This window comes from Pogoniulus pusillus, chromosome 31 (genome assembly GCF_015220805.1).
Source record: "Pogoniulus pusillus isolate bPogPus1 chromosome 31, bPogPus1.pri, whole genome shotgun sequence".
NCBI classification, from domain to species: Eukaryota; Metazoa; Chordata; class Aves; order Piciformes; family Lybiidae; genus Pogoniulus; species Pogoniulus pusillus.
In genome coordinates, this window is record NC_087294.1 from 14,412,526 (window position 1) to 14,436,189 (window position 23,664).

Genomic DNA, 23,664 nt, shown 5'->3' on the forward strand with positions numbered 1-23,664 from the left:
CCATGGAACTTCCTCTGCCTCAGCTCCCACCCAGTGCCCCTTGTGCTGGCACTGGCATCACCCAGCAGAGCCTGGCTCCAGCCTCCTGCCACTCACCTGCACATATTTATGAGCATCCATGAGTTCCCCTCTCAGGCTGCTCCTCTGCCAGCAGCACAGCCCCAGCTCCCTCAGGCTCTCCTCCTAAGGAAGATCTCCCACTGCCTTCATCATCTTCTTGGCTCTGTGCTGCACTCTCTCAAGCAGGTCCCTGAGGTCCTTCTTGAACTGAAGGGCCCAGAACTGGACACAGTATTCCAGTTGCAGCTCGGTAGAGAGGGAGGAGAATCTCTTTTGAGCTACTAATCACAGCCCTTTCAATACACCCCAGACTTGAAGAGCCTCTACCAGTTCCACCTCCACAGCAAACAAGCTGGTTGAAACCTCTTGCATGCAGGAGCAGTATTTTAAAAGGAGACACACTGAGACCTCTCAGACATGCAGCTCTCCAAAGCAGGAGCAAGCAAGGCAGCTGTGCAGAAGCACATCCACGCTCAGGGCGCACACGTCGTGGTACTAGCGACAGCAAAACATGTTGAGATCCCAGCGTAATTTTGGCAGCTAGCTCAGAGACAGAAGCTGCAAAAAACACTTTATGAACACACAGCTTTGCATGATTGCTTTGAGACATGAGGCCAACACATCTTAAATGAAGGAAGGCATTGGTGCTTTTTAACACTGAGAGAGTCGCTCGCGAAACACTTAGAGGAGATAAAGTATTTCACAGACCATTGGCTTAGACCACTTCACACTGTGCTATGAAAATAAAGCTGGTTTACATAAACCAGTTCCTCAGAGAGGGGACACAGTAATATGATGAGAACTAAAATGCTTTATAGAAGGAGTTAAAAACCACTCACTATAGGACACTGCTTTCTGGGAAGAAAAATAATAGGGTGATGAGCTCTCTGTTCTCTTTTAGGATGGGCATGAAGGAACTCCTCAACTTGCAGAGGTAACAAGCCCCTGAACAGCAACAGAGCATGGGGCACTGTGAGACTAGTCAAGTCCTACAAACTGCAAGACAGCTTAGTTATGGTGAAGTCTGAGCTGAGGGAGCTGGGAGTTGTTCAGCCTGGAGAAGAGGAAGCTCTGCAGAGACCCAGTAGCAACCTTCTGGTACCTGAAGGAGGCCTAGAAGAAGGCTGGAGACTGTTTACAAAGGGCTGCAGTGACAGGATGAGGGCAATGACTTCAAAGTAGAGCAGAGAAGATTGAGACTGGATGTTAGGAAGGATTTTGTTACAGTGAGAGTGGATGAGCACTGGAACAGGTTGTCCAGGGAGGCAGCTGGGGCCCCATCCCTGGGCTTTGGGAGACTTGAGGATGTCCCTGCTTACTGCTGAGGGGCTTGGGCTAGATGATTTTGAGAGGTCCTTTCCAATCCAAATCATTCTAGGAAAGTCCTTGAATCTGAACAGATGAATCACAAGGGCCATGATAACATGATGATTTGATCTGTACTTGTGATGGTTTGGGTGTTACCCACCCTCCCACCCCCCCAACTTAGGAAAATCACCCAGACTGGACTCAGCAGCTCTGGAGATGGAATGGAGCTTTGTATTTACAGCTTAGCACAACACACAAGCAGAGTTACAATAGATACAGACTGGTCAAAAAGTAATACAGAAGCACAGCAGCCCTCCCAGAAACCTGAGTCCCCAGGAGGGGCCCTCAACCACCCTTCCACCTTCCTCCCACCCCTCTACCTTACCCCAGATCTTGCCTTACATTCAAGGTAAGTTTGGAGGGTCAGACAGGGGGGTTAGGATGGAGATGGATTAGTCACACAGACAACAGGTTAGGTTAGAGAGAGAAGTTCAATCCAAAGCCCAGAGAGAGAACTCAGAGAGGGACTCCCTTATCTATGTTTGTGTTGTTCTTATCCATCTCAGCAAGCCTACGAGTGAAGCAGACATCACCACTGTCTCCTTTTCACAGCCTGTCATCTATTCTCACCAAAACATTCTAGCTAGGCACAAACTAGCAGAGTACTCTTGGTCAAATAGCCACAGCATGTCTATGGCATACAACTGTGATGTTAACGATGTCTCCATCCTCAGGGGATTAAAAAAGGTTAGGAGAGTAAGAAGTGTGTGTGGGGTTGTTGTTGGTTAGTTTTTTTCCTAGTTCTTTTTTTGTGTGGTTTGTTTTTGTTGGGGGTTTTTCCTCTCTGGAAAATGCAGCCAATACTCTGAGCTGGAGTCAGACGTTCACCTCGTTTAAATAAAGTTAATTTTTAAGGGCTGTGTTTTCAGAGTAAAACTCTATGAGCCTGAAGCAAAATCTCACTGCCTGCTGCAACCATGAAAGAACTGAGCAGGCAATTAACAGAAGACTGGCCAAATTCCTGGAAAGCTGAGAGCAGCCTGCTTTTAAGGTGCAATTTATAACAGTTTACAAACTAAGCTGAACTTTTGGCTTTGATTGTTAAGTGCAACTTGAGCCCCGTGTCAGTATCAGAATCAAATCGAAAGTCAGGCATGGAACTGAAATGGCAAAATACAGACAAACCTCTGAGTGAACAGATCTGTCCTTTTGCAACAGAGTATTGGACCTGGTTTGCAATGCTGAAATCATCACTGCCCCAGGAACCCACTGTGTGTTAGAAGGTGACTGGGATGGTAGCAGGCACAAGTGGCAAGCAAAACAAGCGGCACTTGGCAATCACGTCCTCAAAGCCCAACAGCATCTAAAAATGAGTTGGTTCAAGAAGCATTTCCAGACCATCAGAACTTAAGCAAACACAGCAACATTGCATGTGATGCCACAGAGAAAGTGCACTAACTGGTTGAGAAAGCTCTGTAACATGTTTGCTTTTTACTGCAGTAATTGAGACACTAAAAATACATTAGATAACTTGCTTTAGACAGCTCTGCAGCCAGGAGCCCCTGAGCCTCCTCTGCTCCAGGCTGCACACCCCCAGCTCCCTCAGCCTCTCCTCACAGGGCTGTGCTCCAGCCTCCTCATCAGCCTTGCTGCCAGTCTCTGAGCACATTCCAGAACCTCAGTATCTTTCCTAAACGGAGGGGCCCAGAACTGGACACAGTAATCAAGCTGTGCTCTAAGCAGTGCTAAGCGCAGGGGCAGAACTTCCCTGGTCCTGTTGGCCAAACTGTTTCTTCAGTCACAATTGTAATTTGTCTTTGTTTCCCTTTCACCTTTGTCTCCAAACAAGAACCTCAAACATAAATGATGTTTCTTTGCTCTAGAGGCAAAGATTTGACTACAACAAAACTCATGTAAAAAGGTACAGGTATTTTAAACTTGTCCACTACCAGCACAGAACAGCAGCATCTGAAATACTGCTGCCCTCACAGATGTGCCAAGACAAAAACCCAGGACACAGCAATACAGAGCAATAAAATGTCTCTATTTATTTATATCTGTGCACAGAGAGGTCATTTGACAGATCAACACAGCACTGTACTTCTAATTAATTTCTAAAGCAGTTTGGTTAAGCACATGAAAACTTTTACTAGTTAACTGATTCAGTTACCAAGGCTTAGCATCCTTACCTTGACTTTGTAGCCATACAAGAACTGCAAGACTATTGTATTCAGACTGGATATGAGGAGGAAGTTGTTGAGCATGAGAGTGGTGAGAGGCTGGAATGGGTTGTCCAGGGAGGTGGTGGAAGCCTCATCTCTGAAGGTGTTTAAGGCCAGGCTGGATGAGGCTGTGGCCAGGCTGATCTAGGGTAGGGTGTCCCTGGGCACGGCAGGGGGGTTGGAACTGGCTGATCCTTGTAGTCCCTTCCAACCCTGCCTGATTTTATATTAGCTGTTACATGTTTACTGTTATAATAAAACACAATCCAGAACTGAACAGCAAAGCTTCAACAGACAGAGAATGTGAGATGGCATTTAAATAACTAAGGATGACATAAAAATGATCTTTTTTAGCTTACATGTACTGTTTAAATGATGGTTGTGATCACTGAGCATCAATCCAAATTTCTACTTCATTTTAATCTTGAAATATTTTTTAAGCTAAGTTGTTGCTGTGCTGTTTTTTTTTTAACTTTGAATGTGCTTTCTCAATTGCTTCACAATGAAGCTGTCAAGCAAAGTGTCTCCCTAGAAAACAAAGATTACTTGGGCCAAAAAGTCAGCTGATGCTGCTTTAATTCTAATGGAGATAGTGACTTGTGCCCAGAAGAAAGGACTGAAGCCAAACTCTTAATTCCATCACTTACTACAAAATTGCATTTAAGGAGTTGTTTTCATTCAATTTCTTTTCCTATTACTATCCATTTTTTTTCTATTACTACTCCTCTTCTCCACTGATAGGCTTCAGATCCAATCTTCTTTTTTCCCTTTCCCATCAAGCAGAAAACTCCAGCTGCTGGTACATTTTACACCCCAATCCTAACACCACTGGCTTCTCCATCCTGCAACTGAAAGCAAAGGCAAGCCAAGCTGAGTGAGGACTGAATTAATAAGTCCAAGAAATATTAACAGACTCACTCAGAGATGAAGCTCAAAGCCACAATTTGAGTTTGCAATCAAGTGCCTGTCCAGAGAAAGCTCACAGTGACCACAGCCCTTGGGTGCAATGCGATGCATAAGGAGCAGATCCATGCAGCAGAACTGGTGTGGAGAACTCAAGTCCCCAGTATATCCATCACAGATTCTGGACTGGCTTTCAGCTGGCTCCATTAACCAGAGACCTTTTTAGTGGCTGCAGTCAAATGTTTGTTTCTGAAGCATGGCTTGTGGTTTAGTTTCACCCCAAAATACATTCACTTTCCTCAACACACAAAGAAATACTCCACAAAGTAAAGCGAAGGGTGATGATTAAGGATGATCAGAAGATCACTTTCAAGTGAACTTCTTGTCTGATCAGAGTGTTAATGTATTTTTGTTCACATACATCTTCTATGGATGTGTTACAGTAGTTGAAAACTCTTCTTTGTGTCTCTTCAGTTAATGAAGGAGGTTCAACACAGCAGTTCTGCTACACTGCTTATGCATGCACGTTTTTAACAGTCTTGTCTCTGCTACAGCTTCTGCTGCTGCAGGAAAAGAACTCCACACTTCACTCTGTATATCTACATGATGGCACTGCTTTTTCTTATTGCCATCTTCAGTACCCAGACACACAGCTATGCACTCTCTGACACAGATAGCTATGTCTATTAATAACTAACAATGGTTAGGTGTCACCTACATAAGAGCCCCAAACTGCCAACTCAAACACACCCAAGTACTTGTTTCCTGAACAGTTTTATACCTAATCTGCAAAAGTATTGCCAAATTCCACTCATCTACAGGCTTAATTTTTCAATGACATTCTCCTCTCACCATCCTCTTAATTTTTGTTTATTCAGCCTGAGTTCTCAGAACAACCACATAAATCTGAAGTGTTGTTTATCAAATCAGACCATGGGTAATAAACTGAGTAACAACTGCACAGCTTTCTTGTGTGCAAAAAATATGAAGACACATATTTAAGTTTTAGAAATAAGCCTCACCAGAAAGGGAAAAGGAGATCCATAGATAGAAACAGCAAGAAATCAAGTCTCATACATTTCTCTTGTAGTAGTTCATGCATGTATTCATTCTGAAGGAAAGTTGTGCTCCTGGAGATTTCCAGAGACAACAGCATGTAACCCAAGAGAAACACAACTGGCAGCCTGTGCCAGTGTCTCACCACCCTCACTGCAAACAACCGCTTCCTAACAGCCAGTTTACATCTCCCCTCTGCCACTTTAAACCCATTCCTCCTCATCCTGTCATTACAAGACCTTGTCAGTAGTCCCACCCCAGCACTCCTGTAGGTTCCCTTCAGATCCTGGAAGGCCACTCCAAGGTCTCTTTGGAGCCTTCTCTTCTGCAGGCTGCAGAGCCCAAACTCTCTCAGCCTGTCCTCATAGCAGAGCTGCAGCAGCCCTCTGAGCATCTTGGTGGCCTCCTATGGACTGGCTCAAATAGTTCCATGTCCTTCCTGTGTTGAGGGCTCCAGAACTGTACACAGTACCCCAGCTGGGGTCTCAGCAAGGGGAAGAATCCACTCTCTTGCCCTGCTGGCCACACTGCTCTTGCTGCAGCCCAGCATAGGGTGTGTGTAACATTATTATATAGTGTGCAATATGCAAAATGGATTTGTGGAATGATGAGTGCAAAGCATGAAAGCTGAGGAAAAGCAGAAAGTCAATAAGAATTGTCATTAGCTACTTTCTGACTCTTGCAAGAAATATTCTCTCCCAACAACCACACTAGCCTCTGTCTCCTTCATGGAAGAAACCTCACTGCAGGTCGAGGCACTGTGAACACGTAGTAACTGAAAGAGATTTCAGTGCTTCTGACATCTCAAGAGTGCATTGACTGCTTCAACTCCCCCTCCTTTCCTTACATTTATTTACAGCCCCTAAACTGTTAACGACCTTGATGGTTCTTGGCAGCTACTCGACTGTAGGACACTAATGGTTGCACATTCCTAGTAAAGAGCATTAAACATTTATGAGAAAAAATCTTCCTGCAATTAAGATCGACAACAAAGAAATTAACTTTCAAGATTAACTTTTGGAAGACTTTTAAACTACTCTTTAACAATTTGAAAGGACAGCAGTGCCTTGAGCACACAAGCATTGAAAGTTAACCATGCCTCTTATCCGACTATTTCTACTGCACCTAGTCCTGGAGCCCCCATTACAGGAAGGACGTGGATGTGCCTGGAGCACGTCCAGAGCAGGGCCAGGAGGATGCTCAGAGGGCGGCAGCAGCTCTGATATGAAGATAGGCTGAAAGAGTTGGGGCTGTGCAGACTGCAGAAGAGGAGGCTCTCAGGTGACCTTCTTGTGGCCTTTCAGTATCTGAAAGGGTTTTACAAAGAAGCTGGGGAGGGACTTTTTAGGCTGTCAGGTAGTGACAGTACTGGGTGGAACGGAGCAAAGCTGGAGGTGGGTAGGTTCAGACTGGACATGAGGAGAAAGTTGTTGAGCATGAGAGTGGTGAGAGGCTGGAATGGGTTGCCCGGAAAGGTGGTTGAGGCTCCATCCCTTGAGGTGTTTAAGGCCAGGCTGGATGAGGCTCTGGACAGCCTGATCTAAGGCAGGGTGTCCCTGACCATGGCAGGGGGGTTTGGAACTGGCTGATCCTTGTGGTCCCTTCCATCCCTGACTGATTCTATGATAGTTCACTAAAGTACCAAGAACAAAAATACTGAGGTTTGTCTTCTCCAAGTTAGATGCAATAGAATGGAAGTAGCACTGCCCCCAATTTACAAACCAAGACACAGTATGCTGTTAAAAAATACAATTACATTTCCAAAGCAGTCTCTACATTGCAGGAAGGCCTGAGAAAAAAAGAAAACCAAACCAACAAAACAAAACCAAAACCACTCAGCAGAAATAAACACACCACTTGTGAGGCTCCAAGTATTGTGTTACTGTCACCAAGAAAACATCACAAAAAGCACAGCAAGTAAGCAATTACTGACTCAGGAAAGTTAATTACTAAATTCAGAATTTTCTGTTAAGTGATAAACATTTTCTTCCCAAATATCACAGAATCACAGAACTGTAGAGGTTGGAAGGGACCTCCAGAGATCATCCAGTCCAAGCCCCCTGCCAAGGCAGCATCACCCAGGGGAGTTCACACAGGAATGCAGCCAGGAGGGTTTGGAAAGTCTGCAGAGAAGGAGACTCCACAACCTCTCTGGGCAGCCTGCTCCAGGGCTCTGCCACCCTCACTCCAAACAAGTTTCTCCTCCTCTTCAGCTGAAACCTTTCTGTTCCACTTTGCATCCATTGCTCCTTGGCTTCTTGCTGTGCAGCACCCAACAGAGCTTGGCCCCCTCCCCTTGACCCCCACCCCTCAGCTGCTTGCACACATTGCTCAGATCCCCTCTCAGCCTTCTCTGCTCCAGACTCAACAGCCCCAGGGCTCTCAGGCTCTCTTTGCAGGGGAGATGCTCAAGTGCCCCACTCACGTTCCTGGCTCTCTGCTGGACTCTCTCCAGCAGTTCCCTGTCTCTCCTGAGCTGAGAAGCCCAAATCTGGACACAGCATTGCAACTGTGGTCTCAGCAGGGCAGAGCAGAGGTGGAGCAGAACCTCCCTATGTCTGCTGGCCACACTTTTCCTGATGCTCTCCAGGATGCCATTGGCTCTGTTGCCCACAAGGGCACACTGCTGGCCCATGCAGCACTTGCTGCCCAGCAGCACTCCAGGGTCTTTCTTCAGGGACAGTCAAAAAGGAGCAAGCACTGTGTATGTTTTTCACCTGGGCATGCTGCATAAGCTCAGATTGCTAATTATTAAACTGAACAAGGCTAATCAAAAGAGAAATTACGTTGGTGCTATTCCTTCAGGTTTGGACTGGATGATCTTGGAGGTCTCTTCCAACCTGGTTGATTCTATGATTCTATTCTCCCTAAAATCCAAACCCCAGCTAGTTTTAGACAAAGAACTGGGAAAACCTAGAAAATTACTGAATCATCTCTGCTTATAGTCATAAATTCGATTAAAAATTATTTAATTCCTATAAAGTAACTTAATTAAGCCTATCCTTTGTCACATACAGCATTCCAAATTATCCTTAAGTTTGCCTTAAATCTTTCAACTCTTCACATTTGTTATGCTCCACCTGATTTTGTCAGCAGTACCTTCTTTCATTCTTACACAGAAGTGAACCTGTCATTGTCCTAGGCTACATTTCTCTCTGTTCAGGTTTTCCTTCAGGTCTCACTGTTGTCATCCCAATCCTCCTGGTTTAGTCTAAGTTAAAATACCTAGCAGCCATTGGCCATTGAACAGCCGTTTCAGGAATGTGGTGGGATGCTCACTGCAGTAAACTTTCATCCACTGCCAGGAAATCTAATTTATCTTATTCTTTTAATTATCAGACTGGCATGTGGGCAGATTAGAAATGGGAATATAGCCAGATATAACTGTCTGCTTTGGAAATACATGCATGCCCTGCAGTATAGGTGACTGGAGCTTGCTCTCTTGGTCAAGTGAAATGAGAAAGCACAAATATTTCTGCAGTTCACCTGCATTAGATTCCTGTATTACCTTGTCTTTATAAGCTGATTTTTTCCCACTGATACTTCAAACCTTTTTAATTCTGATAAAGACTTAGTTGATAATCTTCTTTCTCAGTAGAAAGGAGACTTAATGGCCATTTTAAGCTTTGTGTATTCAGCATAGTCAAATTGACATCCCAAAGGATGCTCCCAGACAATCAAGCAAGTTGTAAGAGAGCTCCAAGCTCATCCAGCCCAACCTAGCACCCAGCCCTGGCCAACCAGACCATGGCACTAAGTGCCCCAGCCAGGCTTGGCTTCAACACCTCCAGGCACAGCCACTCCACCACCTCCCTGGGCAGCCCATTCCAATGCCAATCACTCTCTCTGCCAACAACTTCCTCCTAACATCAACTTAGACCTCCCCTGGCACAACTTGAGGCTGCGTCTCCCTGTTCTGTTGCTGGTTGCCTGTCAGCAGAGCCTAACCCCACCTGGCTACAGCCTCCCTGCAGGTAGTTGTAGACAGCAACGAGGACAGACCTACATCCCCTGTGAAAGAACAGGGGAAAGTCTACCTGATACAGAGTAAGATAACCACCTGTGTCCTTAAACCAATATCAAGGTACAGCCACTGTACCTATGTGCAGGGCAAGAGAAGACAAGGTTATGCTTTATCCTGAATGTCTTAGCATCCTTGAGCTGAATCTGAGCAGGAATCTGAGGCTCCTGCCATTGTGCTGATGCAGCTCAGGAGGTCTCTCTGGGTATCCAAAAGCGAGGTTCAGTTGCCATGCCAGTTTCAACTATAAATCATGCCAGTTCCAAGCCTGTAGGATTGGGATATTGAAGTTTTACCATACCCACTGCTATGGCTTTGTAATCTGAAGTTACTTTTTCTTCAGTTATTCTCTTCATAAGAGCAACCCTCTAATGACTGAAGTAAAAATGCAGTTCAGATTATGACTTCTGTGATTCTTAATAATCTGTTCTTGTCCTTCTCCTTGTGTTCGTTCTGTTACAACACAGTGTATTATCACAAGCTCCTGAGATGAGGAGTCACAAGACTGAGGAACTGCTTGTAATTTAAACTCAAGTCTGATCACTGAATGTACTTTACTGATCCATCAAAATAGCATTCACTGCATTAGAAACACAAATATCAAACAGGATTTATTTCTTTGCCATAACGAAATCTCTCTGTTGTTTTGAATGGCTCACAACAAAAGCAGTCTCACTATAAAGAACCTCCTGTTCTTTGTGATCTGCAGGAGGATGAGAAAAGAACACCCTATCTGCTACCAGCTGTAAGGAAAATTGCTATAGTCAACCCAAATCCTAACAACCCCTCAATTCAGGAGAGATGTTGAGGTGCTGGAAGGTGTCCAGAGAAGGGCAGCAAGGCTGGGGAGGGGCCTGGAACACAAACCCTATGAGGAGTGGCTGAGGGAGCTGGGGGTGTGCAGCCTGCAGCAGAGGAGGCTCAGGGCAGAGCTCATTGCTGTCTGCAGCTGCCTGCAGGGAGGCTGTAGCCAGGTGGGGTTGGGCTTTGCTGCCAGGCAACCAGCAAGAGAACAAGGGGACACAGCCTCAAGTTGTGCCAGGGCAGGTCTAGGCTGGATGTTAGGAGGAAGTTGTTGTCAGAGAGAGTGATTGGCATTGGAATGGGCTGCCCAGGGAGGTGGTGGAGTCTCTGTGCCTGGAGGCATTGGAGAAAAGCCTGGCTGGGGCACTTAGTGCCATGGTCTGGTTGACTGGCCAGGGCTGGGTGCTAGGTTGGGCTGGATGAGCTTGAAGGCCTCTTCCAACCTGCTTGATTCTATGATTCTAAGGACAATGACTAAACAAATTCTGCTCATTAGACTTAGCTTAAAGAGCGAGAGTGTTTTTTAAACAACACAGACATATACACCCCCAGATATGCACATAGCCATTTTATCTGAAAGCAAGACAACTTCCCTCCCTCCTCACATTTTAACTTAAGAAAACAGAGGTGTTGTTTCTGTACCTCCCACACACCCAGGTCATTAAGTCAAAGTGATGAAGGAGCAAAGAAACGCCTGCAGCAGTTCCAAGTTCACAGGGCATGATACAGTGAGGACAGTTGGTGGGTTCCATGCACTTGGGGATGTGTGGTGTACTAGACTCTAAGGGATTCTCTCAGTGGATGACCATCTAGAGGTCACAGGTACCAAAGCAAAGTGGATACACATTAGAAGTTGTAATGGCATCTTACAGTTATTGTAAAGTACGTAGGAAAAATAGCAGCTGAGAGCAGGAAGAAAGAGTGTGGTAGAAGCTAATGTGCAAAGACAGGACCATGAAACCAGAAGCTTTTAAAGGTTAGGTCAGTGTAGAAATCACTCATGGGATTCAAAAGAAAACACTTTTTACTTACAGAAGTTGTAGAGTTGTAGTATTTGTGTATGCTCAAAAGAAGAGCAACCTGGTCACACAGAAAATCATTAAACTGAAAGCCTGAAAATCAGCAACCCAGATTCCAGCAGTCTGTCACTGAAGTAGGCAAAGATCACTATTAGCTGTTGGGCTACACAGAATCAAGAGTGGATGTCTGCTTATACAGTCAAGGAAGAGCTCAACAAGTGCTGTCTGGAGTAGGAGAGCAGGGGTGATGTTGAGAAAAGCAGGAAATTTCTGCTTGTAGCAAAAGGGAAACTGACATTTTGCTGATGGCATTTTTCACTGCTAGTGAGCACCAACCTTACAGCCACATCAGGAGGAAGGACACAACTGCAGGTGCTTGATGAAATAGCAAATAAGCCTTTGAAAGACTGTTGAGGTCTTAATGACTCTTGGCAAAGGATCATACTCTCGACTCCTACAGGAGAAAAATACAGAAGCCTACAGAAAGGCTTTTTTGTCCTTGGATTAAGGCAGATTGGCCTTGGATAAATCCAGAAGTTGTAGCTAAAAGGTTTAAGTAAAGGCTTTGTTTAAAAGTCTATGGACAGAACTGAAGATTATTTTTGTTGTTTTGAGTCTGAAGAGGAAGCTGAAAAGGGAGACTAAAACAGAATCACAGAATCAGTCAGGGTTGGAAGCTGAGAGACTACAACAGAATCACAGAATCAGTCAGGGTTGGAAGGGACTACAAGGATCAGCCAGTTCCAACCCCCCTGCCATGCCCAGGGACACTCTACCCTAGAACAGGCTGCCCACAGCCTCAGCCAGCCTGGCCTGAAACACCTCCCTGGGCAACCCAGTCCAGCCTCTCACCACTCTCATGCTCAACAACTTCCTCCTCACATCCAGTCTGAATCTCCCCAGCTCCAGCTTTGTTCCATTCCCCCCAGACCTGGCACTACCTGAAAACAGGGCAAGATGATAAGAACTAAGAAGGCGACAGCACCTTTAGTAAGGTATAAGAGAAGGTGACAGTACCTTCAGTATGGTGTAAGAGAAGAAAACAAGACTTAACTTCTAATAGAAACACTTAGTGAAAAGTGTGTAACTTTCCTATATATTGCTTATAGCTCTACACTAGGAAAAAAGGGGGAAGCAGCTTTCCATGTTTGCTTTTAGGAAGGCCACCTCGTATTCAGATTAATAATTCTCCCATGTTACCAATACCTACTCTGGCATGTTGGCACATTTTTGCTGCTACTGTTAAGAAAAGCCTAGGTTACTACTGAGTAAACTGCCTACACTAGAAGGATATTAATGCATCTACTAATGGCTAAGCACACTTGTTAATGTTTTCACGTAAGACTTTTATCACAACAGAAGAGACAAAAAGCATAGCTACAAGTACTGAGAGGAAGGACTGCACAACAGCACCATTATTTTCTGATGGTTTTGATATAGGTCACTGTATGTTGACACTGTGTAGCTTAGTATAACAAACCAGACCAACTCACAGGTCTGGGCAATTTGTGCCACAAATTATAGCAGGAGAGGGGAAAAAAAAAAAACCACAAAAAAGACCCAAACCTCAGAAGCAGATTCAGGAAAGATTAAAGGTAAAAAGAAAACACCCAAAAAACAATGAAGGAAAGACTAATAAGCTCAGATGAAGCATACCCTGATTTTTTGCTGTAGTTGACAAGCAGAGGTACCACACAAAGGCTTCATAATCATCTAGCAACAGAAGAAAGCTTGCTGCCAGCTTCCAATTTGGTGTTTAAGAAAATAAAGGTTACACTGGATAATGACCAACTGTCAGGAAACACAGCTCATAGCGAGATACAAAGCTCAAACACACATCAGCAGCAGGCTCCCCTCGCCCTAAGAAAACAATCTCCCCCCCCCCCCCCCCCCCCAAACTGTAACAAAAAGAACCCCACGAATAGTTCTGTCTTCTTAAGCTGAATGCAATCAGCAGATCCCCTTTAGGAGAAAAGCCTTAAAAGTATAAATCAGCTGGCACGTGGTATTAAGAGCAAAATCTTTCTTTGGACCATCCTGAATTCTTGCAGAATACACACTACCAATTTTGCACCACTGCAGATGAAGATCACAGGATGTTAGGGGCTGGAAGGGACTTCTGTAGATAAGAGTCCAACACCCCTGTCAGAGCAGGATGATAGAATCTAGTGCAGGTCACACAGGAATGCATCCAGATGGCTCTTGAAACTCTCCAGGGAAGGATACTGCACAACCTCTCTGGGCAGTCTGTTCCTCCAGGGCTAAAGGAGTTCTTCCTTGTTTTTGTCTACCCCAGCCTGCACACACCTTGTTTGTCACAACATAATTTGGTAGCCCAGGATTTGCTAATTCTTGATGTGCAGGAGAAGAGCACAAATCACAATCTAAAAGTCAGTTTATATGCATCCATATGGATGTGAATTTCTTTTGGTGACAAGTCAAAACAAAACTCTCCATTGCACATGATAATGGAGAACACAACTATGGCCACCCAGTGCCATGGTACTGGATTACAGTCCAGGCTACAACCCCTTTGAACTTAAGAACTGCAGCATTTCACAGTGCCATGGACAGCAAAGCACTAAAACATTTACAGCTAATGAAATACTGCATCTAAAATACATCAAAATAAACTTTATTCTTACAAGAGAAGAAAACAGTTCTATAACATTATATTCTGTGATAGTACAAGGGAGTCTTTTTTGTCTGTTTGGAGCAGTTGCTATATGTTGTTGGGTTACAAACACTGAAATAGTTCAAACTGAGGTTTTTCAACAGCAGGTAAGGGATTTGGCTGAGAAACTCCCCCATCATTTAAGGAAATTAGAGTACTTTGGATGTTAGGAGGAAGTTCTACACAGAGAAAGTGATTTGCCATTGCAGTGGGCTGCCCAGGGAGGTGGTGGAGTTGCATCCCTGGAGGTGTTGAAGAAAAGACTGGATGAGGCACTTAGTGCCATGGTCTGGTTGATTGGATAGAGCTGGGTGCTTGGTTGGACTGGATGAGCCTGGAGTTGTCTTCCAACCTGACTGATTCTATGATGATTCTATGGCTGGACAGGGCTGGGTGCTAGGTTGGACTGATGAGTTTGGAGGTCTCTTCCAACCTGGTTGATTCTATGATTGGTCAGGGCTGGGTGCCAGGTTGGACTGGATGAGCTTGGAGGTCTCTTCCAACCTGCTTGATTCTATGATTTTACAATACTTAAATCCCATAGTTGCCTTTGAATGGAAGGACCCTGCAATGCTCTACTGCATGGTTTTATCTTTCCTCAGTATAAAAATACTCTTATTTCTCAAACACTATGCTATCCATTAAAAAAACAAATAATTAGAAGTTGATTTACAGCAAGTTGTGTGATTGCTGAGCTCCAGAATCACTGACAAAACATGGGCACAACAATTCCAAAGTCCTGTATGGTTATATTATGGCTAAAACAAATATGCATGCTAAAAAAAAGGGAGCAGGTGAAATGATACTGAGAAAAATGCTAAAATACTTCTTCAGCACTGCACTTTCAGACTTAAAACATAAGTGTCTAGGTTTTGTATCTATGACCAGCCAAATTACTCTTTTATGCACATATATTCAAAGCTTTTATTTTAGAAATCATGGCAGATGCCCTTAAACTGTTATTTAAAAGAGAGTTCTGAGATAGCTTTTATTGTTACATGAAATTTCTCTATCAGATGCCTTTTACTATTACATAAATTTCCTATAATGTCTGTCATGCACTGCAAGCTAAATAGCTGAGCTTACTGTTTGAATCATGCAGACTATTTTGTGCTAGCCCTGAGAAAGGATGAAAACTGCAGAAGAGGCTGAACAAGTACTTTGGCACCATCAGCACAGGTGAATGGGGGGTTTATTTTATGAATCTCTGTTGAACCAGGACAAAAATATCTGCCCAACAATAATACTATTGGATACTTCATGCATCTCTTGAAACTTTGGCTTATTTATTTTCTTTTTCAGTCTTATATGGCAGTCTCAGCTCTGTGTTACAAAGCAGTGTTACACATTCAGCCTGCAAAAATGGATACAGCCCTCCTACAAATCACAGAAGCAGTCAGGCTTGGAAGGGACCATAACGATAAGCCAGTTCCAATCCTCCTGCCATGCCCAAGGATACCTCACACTAGATCAGGCTGCCCACAGTCTCATACAGCCTGCCCTTAAACACCTCCAGGGACGAGGCTTCCACCACCTCCCTGGGCAACCCCTTCAATGCTCTCACCACCCTCATGCTGAACAACTTCTTCCTAACATCCAGTCTGAATCTACCCATCTCCAGCTTTGTTCCATCCCCCCCCAGTCCTATTACAACATGACAGCCAAAAAAAGTCCCTCCCCAGCTTTCTTGTAGGCTCCCTTCAGATTCTTCGTATAGATTGGACAGCGACATGGATTTTCGTCTAGGTCAGCTTCTACAGAGCTGTTTTGTTTCAGTGACAGTTGTTTTTAAAAGACCTATGTCTGAGAAAACCAGCAAGATTTTAAAAGGTATATGTCTAAGAAAATCAGCAAGATTTTAAAAGCTCTATGTCTAAGAAAATCAGCAAGACTTAAGATCTATGTCTGAGAAAGTCAGCAAGATTTGAGGTCTATGTCTGAGAAAATCAGCAAGATTTATAGATCTATGTTTGAGAAAATCAGCATGATTTTAAAAGGTCTATGTCTGGGAAAATCAGTAAGATTTAAGATCTATGCCTGAGAAAAATCAGTAAGATTTTAAAAGGTCTATGTCTGGGAAAATCAGCAAGATTTAAGGTCTATGTCTGGGAAAATCAGCAAGATTTGAGGTCTATGTCTGAGAAAGTCAGCAAGATTTGAGGTCTATGTCTGAGAAAATCAGCAAGATTTTAAAAGGTCTATGTCTGAGAAAATCAGCAAGATTTAAGGTCTGTGTCTGAGAAAATCAGCAAGCTTGGGCTGTAGAAGGGACTTCTGCAACAACTATTTAAACAAGAAAATTAATATTACCTTCTGTTAAACTTTAAATCAATCAACTACTGAAAGCACTCGTTAAGCAGAAGCAACCATCATTTCAGCGACACCAGCACCCTGCCCTGCGCACGGCAAGCATGGTGTCTTCATTGCCACCTACCCAACTACTACAGTTCACTGAACAGCTCATTCACAACTTAGAAGTCGAGCTGGAGCCAGGAAAAGTCAATTTCCACCTCCCAGAGGATACATTGAAGGAAGTAGGCACAAGGATTAAGCAGCCTGAGAACACAGCGATCTGAACCAATACAAACCACTCTTGTTTCCATGCCTCTCCACCGACATTCCACCCAAACGCGATGCTAAACTTTAACCGAGAGAAAACGAAACTGAAATACGCCTCCGACGTGAAACAAAAACACAGGAAAACAGGCGACACAGCAAGAAACCAGGTCCAAAAGACTCAAGCACAACACAACTCCAACCAGCCCCGTGAATTCGCTCTTATTTCCTCCGCCTTTTAACGAAGTTGCCTTTGCTCCACGAATGGAAACGAGTAAACAAACATGATCGCTCCTCTCAGCCTGTTACACCCATAGCAACCCCACGGGATGAAGTAGTGACTCGCTCCGGCCTAAAACGCTTTCTATACGTTGTCTCACACCTAAGGCTGGGAAAGGACAGCTAAGAAAACAAAGCCCAGGGCAAGGCACAGCCTAACATGGAGCAGCGAGACTGAAGTGCAGAGCTGGCACCGCAAAGTTTGTCTAGAAATGGCTACTCGGTGGACTCGCCCGTTCAGAATGAACACCTGCGAACACCTCCTGCCGCTTGTCCCAGCCAAGCCCTTTTCCCGACGACAGTCACTGCCAGAAGGACGACACACAATGATGCTTCACGCAAGGCCACCTCAGAAGTCCTCTCTCCCGAGGTCAAATTACTCTCCCTTGACAGGGCGAGAAAACAGCGAGCAGCATCGCAGACCTGCCACCATCGCTGGTGACTTCGTCTCGTCCCACTACCACTTCATCGCTTTCTCTTTCAGGATGGCAAAAGCTCCGCTAGCCCCCGAGGGTACGAGATAGGGAAGGGAGAAGGGAAGGGGGGGCGGAGTGGGATACTCAAACACAGAGCAAAAGCCCCGCGCAGACGGGAGCCGGGACGGAGTTTCGGCTCCGCTCACACCCTCGGCAGGGAAGCGGAGCCTCTATCTCCCGGACTGCCTCTGCCCCGCGCTTCGTCTCCAAGAGAGGAGGAGTGCCAAAGCAAAGGGGACAGAGGTTGCGGGGGGGAGACTTGGTCCGCCACCGCCAGGAACAAAGGGCCCTTCGATAAGCCGAGCCGCAGAGCACAACAAAGGGGCCTAGAGACCGCGAGAACCGGAGCGGCCGCCGGGGAAAGGGGGAGGAGAGGCGGGGGAAGGGGATTATAGGCCCGGCCGGAGCGGCTGCCGGCGCTGGGGGGCACACCGCCTCCTCTCGGCCCACAATGAGCGGCGGAGGCGTCAATCGCACCGCGGCGCCCGGCTCGGAGCACTAACTCCCAGGGCCCCCCCCCACCTTCAACCGCCCGGACCAACAGTCGCACCGGGCCGTTGACTGCGGCTCCCCGGCGGCGTCCCGGTGGGGGCGGCGCTGCAGCCGCCCGGCCCCCCGCGCTCCTTCGCACCCGGGCATAGGCACACACACAGCCCACAGGGGAGGGGAGAAGGGAGAACGCGGGCGGGGGCAGGGAAGGAAGGGAATGGAAGAGGCGGCCTGACCTGGCAGAGCTGCTTGCAGTACTCGGTAGCCGCTTGCACGGCCGGCTCAGGGCTCTCCCGCAGCCGCGTCTCTAGCTCCACTAGTCGCTCTCGCAAGCGCCGCAGCTCCAGGAGGTCGCCACCTAGGCTACGGCTCTCCTGCTCGGCCTCCTCGTCCGCCATCTTCGCACCCCGCTCCGTCGCGTACGCAGCCCCCCCCCCGCTCTCTGCCTCGGCCTCCCGGCCCCCCCCCGCCCCCCCGCGCCGCTGCCAGATCACGTGATTACACAATGCCACGTTCCGGGGAGGGGTCACGTGCCAGGGAGGACGGGGCGGGGGGGGGTGTGGAGGGGGTGTGGGGGGGGGCGAGCGAGCGCGCGCGCGCACACGCGCTCCGCTCCCCGCGGCGCAGGACGGGCCCGGGGGCGGGGCCAGAGGCAGAAGGGGGCGCGGCTCGTCGGATCACGTGACGCTCTCCCACGCGCCTGCCGGCCGAGCGGCCACGTGACAGAGTTCCTCCCCCCCCCCCCCCCCCCTTCCGCCGACGGATTTGGCGGCAAAGGGCAGCGGACGGCGCTGGGCCCGGCCCGGCCTCGCCAGTGGCCCTCCAGCTCGGCTGGCAGTGACAGTCTGTGCACGGCCTGCTTGTACCAGAGCACCGTGGCCTTCACTGGCCATCACTGTGTGCAGAAAGCAGCCTCGGTGGTGCCACATCCGCTTGGCAGCTGTCACTAGTGGCATCCCTCAGGGATCAGTGCTGGGCCCAGTCCTGTTCAACATCTTTATTGACCATCTAGAGCAGGGGATTGAGTCCAGCATCAGTGAGTTTGCAGATGACACCAAGCTGGGAGCAGGTGTGAATCTGTTGGAAGGTAGGAGAGCCCTGAGGAGGGACCTTACCAGGCTGGATGGGTGGGCAGAGGCCAAGGGGATGACACTGAACAAGGCTAAGTGCAGGAGTGCTGTGTCCAGTTCTGGGCTCCTGCATTGCAGAGAGCTGCTGAGGTGCTGGAAGGTGTCCAGAGCAGGGCAGCCAGACTGGGGAGGGGCCTGGAGCACAGCCCTGTGAGGAGAGGCTGAGGGAGCTGGGGGGGTGCAGCCTGGAGCAGAGGAGGCTTCTCTTAAGCAGCCAGCAGTGAGAGAAGGTGCACTGTGTTAAGATGGGCATTTCACATCAGCTGGAACACAAGGAACACTGGTGTTTGGCACTAACTGTCATCAGAATGAACACTTTTTTGACTGGAAGAGGCTGTGTCTGCAGACTGCTCAGTGTGGCAGCCCTGCTTAGACTGAGGTTTAATGCAAGGTCCTTCACCTGCTTACTTAATCTTGTATGGCCACTGAATGATTCTGTTCTTTTGTTTTCTTTTGCCACAAGGAAAAGTGGCTTTACCTACTTACTGCACACTGCTGGAAGCTGAGGTGTGTGATGGAATTAATGCTAAAGCAGAGCTGTAAAGAAAAGAGGTTCCTTTGAGACTCCACAAATGTTAGTTTGCAAGTGTAGACATTTCAAGTGATAGCATTGAAATCCAACATTTTGGAGGCAGGTCTGGGGGTCTGGTTCAAAACTGGCATAATTTGGGGTCATAGCAGTAAAGGGGCCAGCTTCCATCTCTCCATACAAGTGTCCAAGTGAATATTTGCCATTGTGAGCTTGAAACCTTTTAAGCTTCTGATTTTTACAGTGTGTAAAGCACATTCTCTTCTGAGCAGAAACCTTTCAGCTTCCCCATTTCAGGCTTTAATGTAGTACCCACACAAAAAGAAATCTGACCAGAAATTGCATATTCCTCAACTCCAAACTGCCTATAACAGCAGTGCTAATGACTGATGCAGATACTACAAACAGTTGCACAAACACCTATTTATTCTTTTCTCAATCACTTACCTGCAGGAGCTAAAATAGCTTCTCCTCTGGATGTCTCTTTCAGTCCTGTGTTATGCTATTTGCAATTATTTTCACTTAAAGAGTAAACCACAATAATTAAACTCATAGTGTGTCCTTGTTTTAACTTGCTGTCTTATTTCTTCCTTGCCCAGAGGGTTTTTCTGAGTTGAGTCCAGGCCAAGTAGGAAGGAGAAATAAGAAGCATTGAGTTTCTTGCTCATGCAGGTTAGCACTTGGAGATGGTTGAGTAAGGCTTTCTTTGAACACCTCCAGGGCTGGCGACGCCACCACCTCCCTGGACAGCCCATTCCAATGGCAAATCACTCTGTGAAGAATGGTTAAGAGTGTTGCTTATGCTGGAGCCAGTTGTTGAAAGGAGGACTATTAACTGTTTGAGGGAAGAGGTCTTGTTAGCAAATGATGGGGAAGAAAAAGTAGAACTTACTTGAAACAGTACTGGGGAAATCACAGAGTCACTGAACTTTAGAGGTTGGAAGGGACCTCCAGAGATCATCCAGTCCAACTTCCCCTGCCAAGGCAGCATCACCCAGGGTAGGCCACACAGGAATGCAGCCAGGAGGGTTTGGAAAGCCTACGGCAAAGGAAACTCCACAGCCTCTCTGGGCAGCCTGCTCCAGGGCTCTGTCACCCTAACTCTAAAGAAGTTTCTCCTCCTATTGAGGTGAAACCTTCTCTGCTCCATTTTGCATCCATTGCTCCTTGGCTTCTTGCTGTGCAGCACCCAAAATGTGGCAAAGAGCTTTTATTGCAGAGCATGAAGATGTGCAAGTGATGTTTAGATTCAAGCTTGGAGACAGGAAAAATACTACTTGGAGCAAAAGTGGGTTGATAACTAAGGTACTTAATTTCAAAATGAGAAGAAATTAAGGGTATGAGTTAGCAATAACTGCACCTAGGTGGTTGAGGACTTGCATGTGGAGAAAGCTTGGCAACTGTCAACTCTGTCTGCCAAAAGGTATCTGGAATTCATATCTCAAACAAGAGGAACAGTCAGTCCCAGCTGAATAAATAGCCACTTCAAAAGGGTTTTGGGGAACAATCAAAAGCTTGAAAGGAATGCAAGGAAATGATTTGCTTGGAAAATAATAAGAACAGTAAGAATAAAGTGAGAATTGTCAGAAGCCCCCCTGAGTTTCCTTAACAAAGGAAATTAAAGCAGGGGCTAATGAGAAAGAAGATATGAAAAGAAATGTTTCCACATTTGAGATGAAAGCAAAATACCCCACAGTCTAGCACATGCCCATCTGAGACTTCAGAAGATCTTTGTTCAGCCAGAAATTCCCATTAATAATATAGGTACAAAAAATATGAGCTGTAATAATGGAATGGACAGAGTCACAGAATGTCAGGGGCTGGAAGGGATCTCCAAAGCTCATCCAGTCCAACATCCCTGCCAGAGCAGATCACATAGGAACACATCCAGGCAGCTCTGGAATAGCTCCAGAGAGGGAGACTCCACAGTGCTCCTGGGCAGCCTCTTCCAGGCTTCTGCCACCCTCACAGCAAAAACACAGATTGAGACTGGATGTTAGGAGCAGGTTCTGCACCATGAGGCTGCTGGAACACTGCAAGAGATTGCCCAGGGGAGTGGTTGTGGCCCCATCCGTGGTTCAAGGTGAAGCTGGAGAGTGCTGTGGCAACCTGCTGTAGGTGAGGATGTCCCTGCTGAGTGCAGAGGGGGCTGGCCTGGATGAGATAAGGAGATCCCTTCCAACCCAGCCCATTCTATGATTTTATAGTCTTCTGTATAAGCCTGGAAGAAGGAAGGAGAAAATTTGCAACATCCACTTTGAGCTTGCAAGGAGAATCTTTCTGTTCCAGAGGGAGCAAGTTAATGATGAGGGAGGACAGCACTTTTGAAAATACAGCCTGGGTCATGGCTTGAGCTGTTTGCTCAAATGGGGAATTTACAGAGTAGCTTTAGGGCTGTCTTAAAGGCAGGCAAGTGGTGGTGGTGGTACAATTTTACATAACATAATCCAAGCCACAGCACTACAGCCTGTATTTAATGATGCATTTCTACCCTGCCAGGTTTCTAGTTATCTTTTTTTTGTTTGTTTGTTCACTTCCCAGAGCACATTGCCTTCATCCTCACTGGTTTTATTCCTCTTGAGATGGATATGGAGATCACAGGCTCACAGGATGTCAGGGTTTGAAAGGGACCCCCAGAGATCATCCGGTCCAACCCCCCTGCCAGAGCACGAACATCCAATCTAGCTCAGGGCACACAGGAACACATCCAGACAGGCCTGGAAAAGCTCCAGAGAAGGAGACTCCACAGCCTCTCTGGACTCCACAGCTGCTCTGGGCAGCCTGTGCCAGGGCTCTGGGACCCTTAGGGTAAAGAAGTTCCCCTTTGTGTTGAGCTGGAACCTCCTGTGCTGCAGCTTCCATCCATTGCTGCTTGTCCTATCCCAGGGAGCCATGAGCAGAGCCTGTCCCCCCTCCTGACCCCCAGCCCTCAGATAGTTATAAACATTGATTCAATCCCCTCTTAGTCGTCTATTCTCCAGATTAAGCAGCCCCAGGGCTCTCAGCCTCTCCTCATCAGGCAGTGCTCCAGTCCCCTAATCACCCTTCTGGCCCTCTGCTGGACCTTCCCCATCACATCCCTGTCCCTCTCAAACTGGGCAGTTGCAAATAAATTGGGGAGGTGGGGAGAGAGATTACTTAAATTAATAACTGGGAATATCCTGAGCAGTGGTGAAGGAAGAATTTATTGGTAGGTGTGAGGTCAGCTGAAAGAAGATTCTGTTTTTCCTGCTGATCTGTATCCTTACTCTTGGCTTTTTGAGCTGGTTTATAGGCAGTTTGTTCCCTAGTAGTGGCACACAGCCCTTTGCTGTGATACAGCATAAAAATCCTTCCTCTGAGTATGTTTTACAGCAACCTATTTATTCTTTTAGAAGGCTATTTCTGTGCATTTTCCAGCAGATTAAGGCTGAAAAACCCTTGCTGGAATACAGCTCCTGTTGTCAATAGAAAGAAAAAAAGGTACAGCCTGCAAAGGGCACGAGGAGGAGGTAGAAGGATGGATTTTAAGCATGGGTAGCATAAATGCTTTGTAATCCCTTCCCATTCTCTGCCTGGTGATGAACTACATGTGCTGCCTGTTACAGCAATATTGATTGCAATCAGATGATAAAATCATTGCACAGGGAAAGAAGCCACTGCAGTGAAAATGACAAGAAGGAAATGTGATGAATTCTCCATTCAGAAATGATTTCTTGGAATAATGTTGAAGGACAAAAACCCCCAAACCCTGATAGCTGAGAGTTAATCATGTGAATAACAAAATGCTGTGGGGGGAAAAAAAACCATCAACCAAACCTTCTTAAAATTGAAATTAATTTAACATGAAGAATTTTTCTCCAACGTTTTATTATCTTCAGACTTTTCATCAACAGTTCATATGCTGCACGTTTGCCTCACTCCCAGCTTTAGCTTTCCTTGCAATTAATCCACTGGTATTATAGTGATGGAGATTCTTGCTGGAATGCATTAACTTCCTCCTTTAAATCCCCCCTGAGGCAAACCACTTGAAAAATACTCCTTTTGTCTAGGACACAGTTTAGTAGCTCTCTTCTTCCAGTGAGCTAGCAGTTCTCTTGGTGGGGATTTATGTATACTGTTTAAATACAAAACCTGCATGAAATGATTCTGCATTAAA

General features: G+C 46.4%; 1 protein-coding gene across 2 annotated transcripts in view; it reads right to left on the reverse strand.

Annotated features, from left to right (window-relative positions):
• The window catches only part of ZNF292 (zinc finger protein 292), a 57,178-nt gene extending 38,899 nt beyond the window's left edge, over positions 1 to 18,279 (reverse strand). For both annotated transcript variants that reach the window (XM_064169141.1, XM_064169140.1), the window contains exon 1: positions 18,104 to 18,279. In XM_064169141.1, coding sequence (XP_064025211.1) covers positions 18,104 to 18,265 — 162 coding nt within the window. In that variant the 5' untranslated portion in view covers positions 18,266 to 18,279. The remainder of the gene's footprint in view (positions 1 to 18,103) is intronic.
• Positions 18,280 to 23,664: the final 5,385 nt, after the last annotated feature.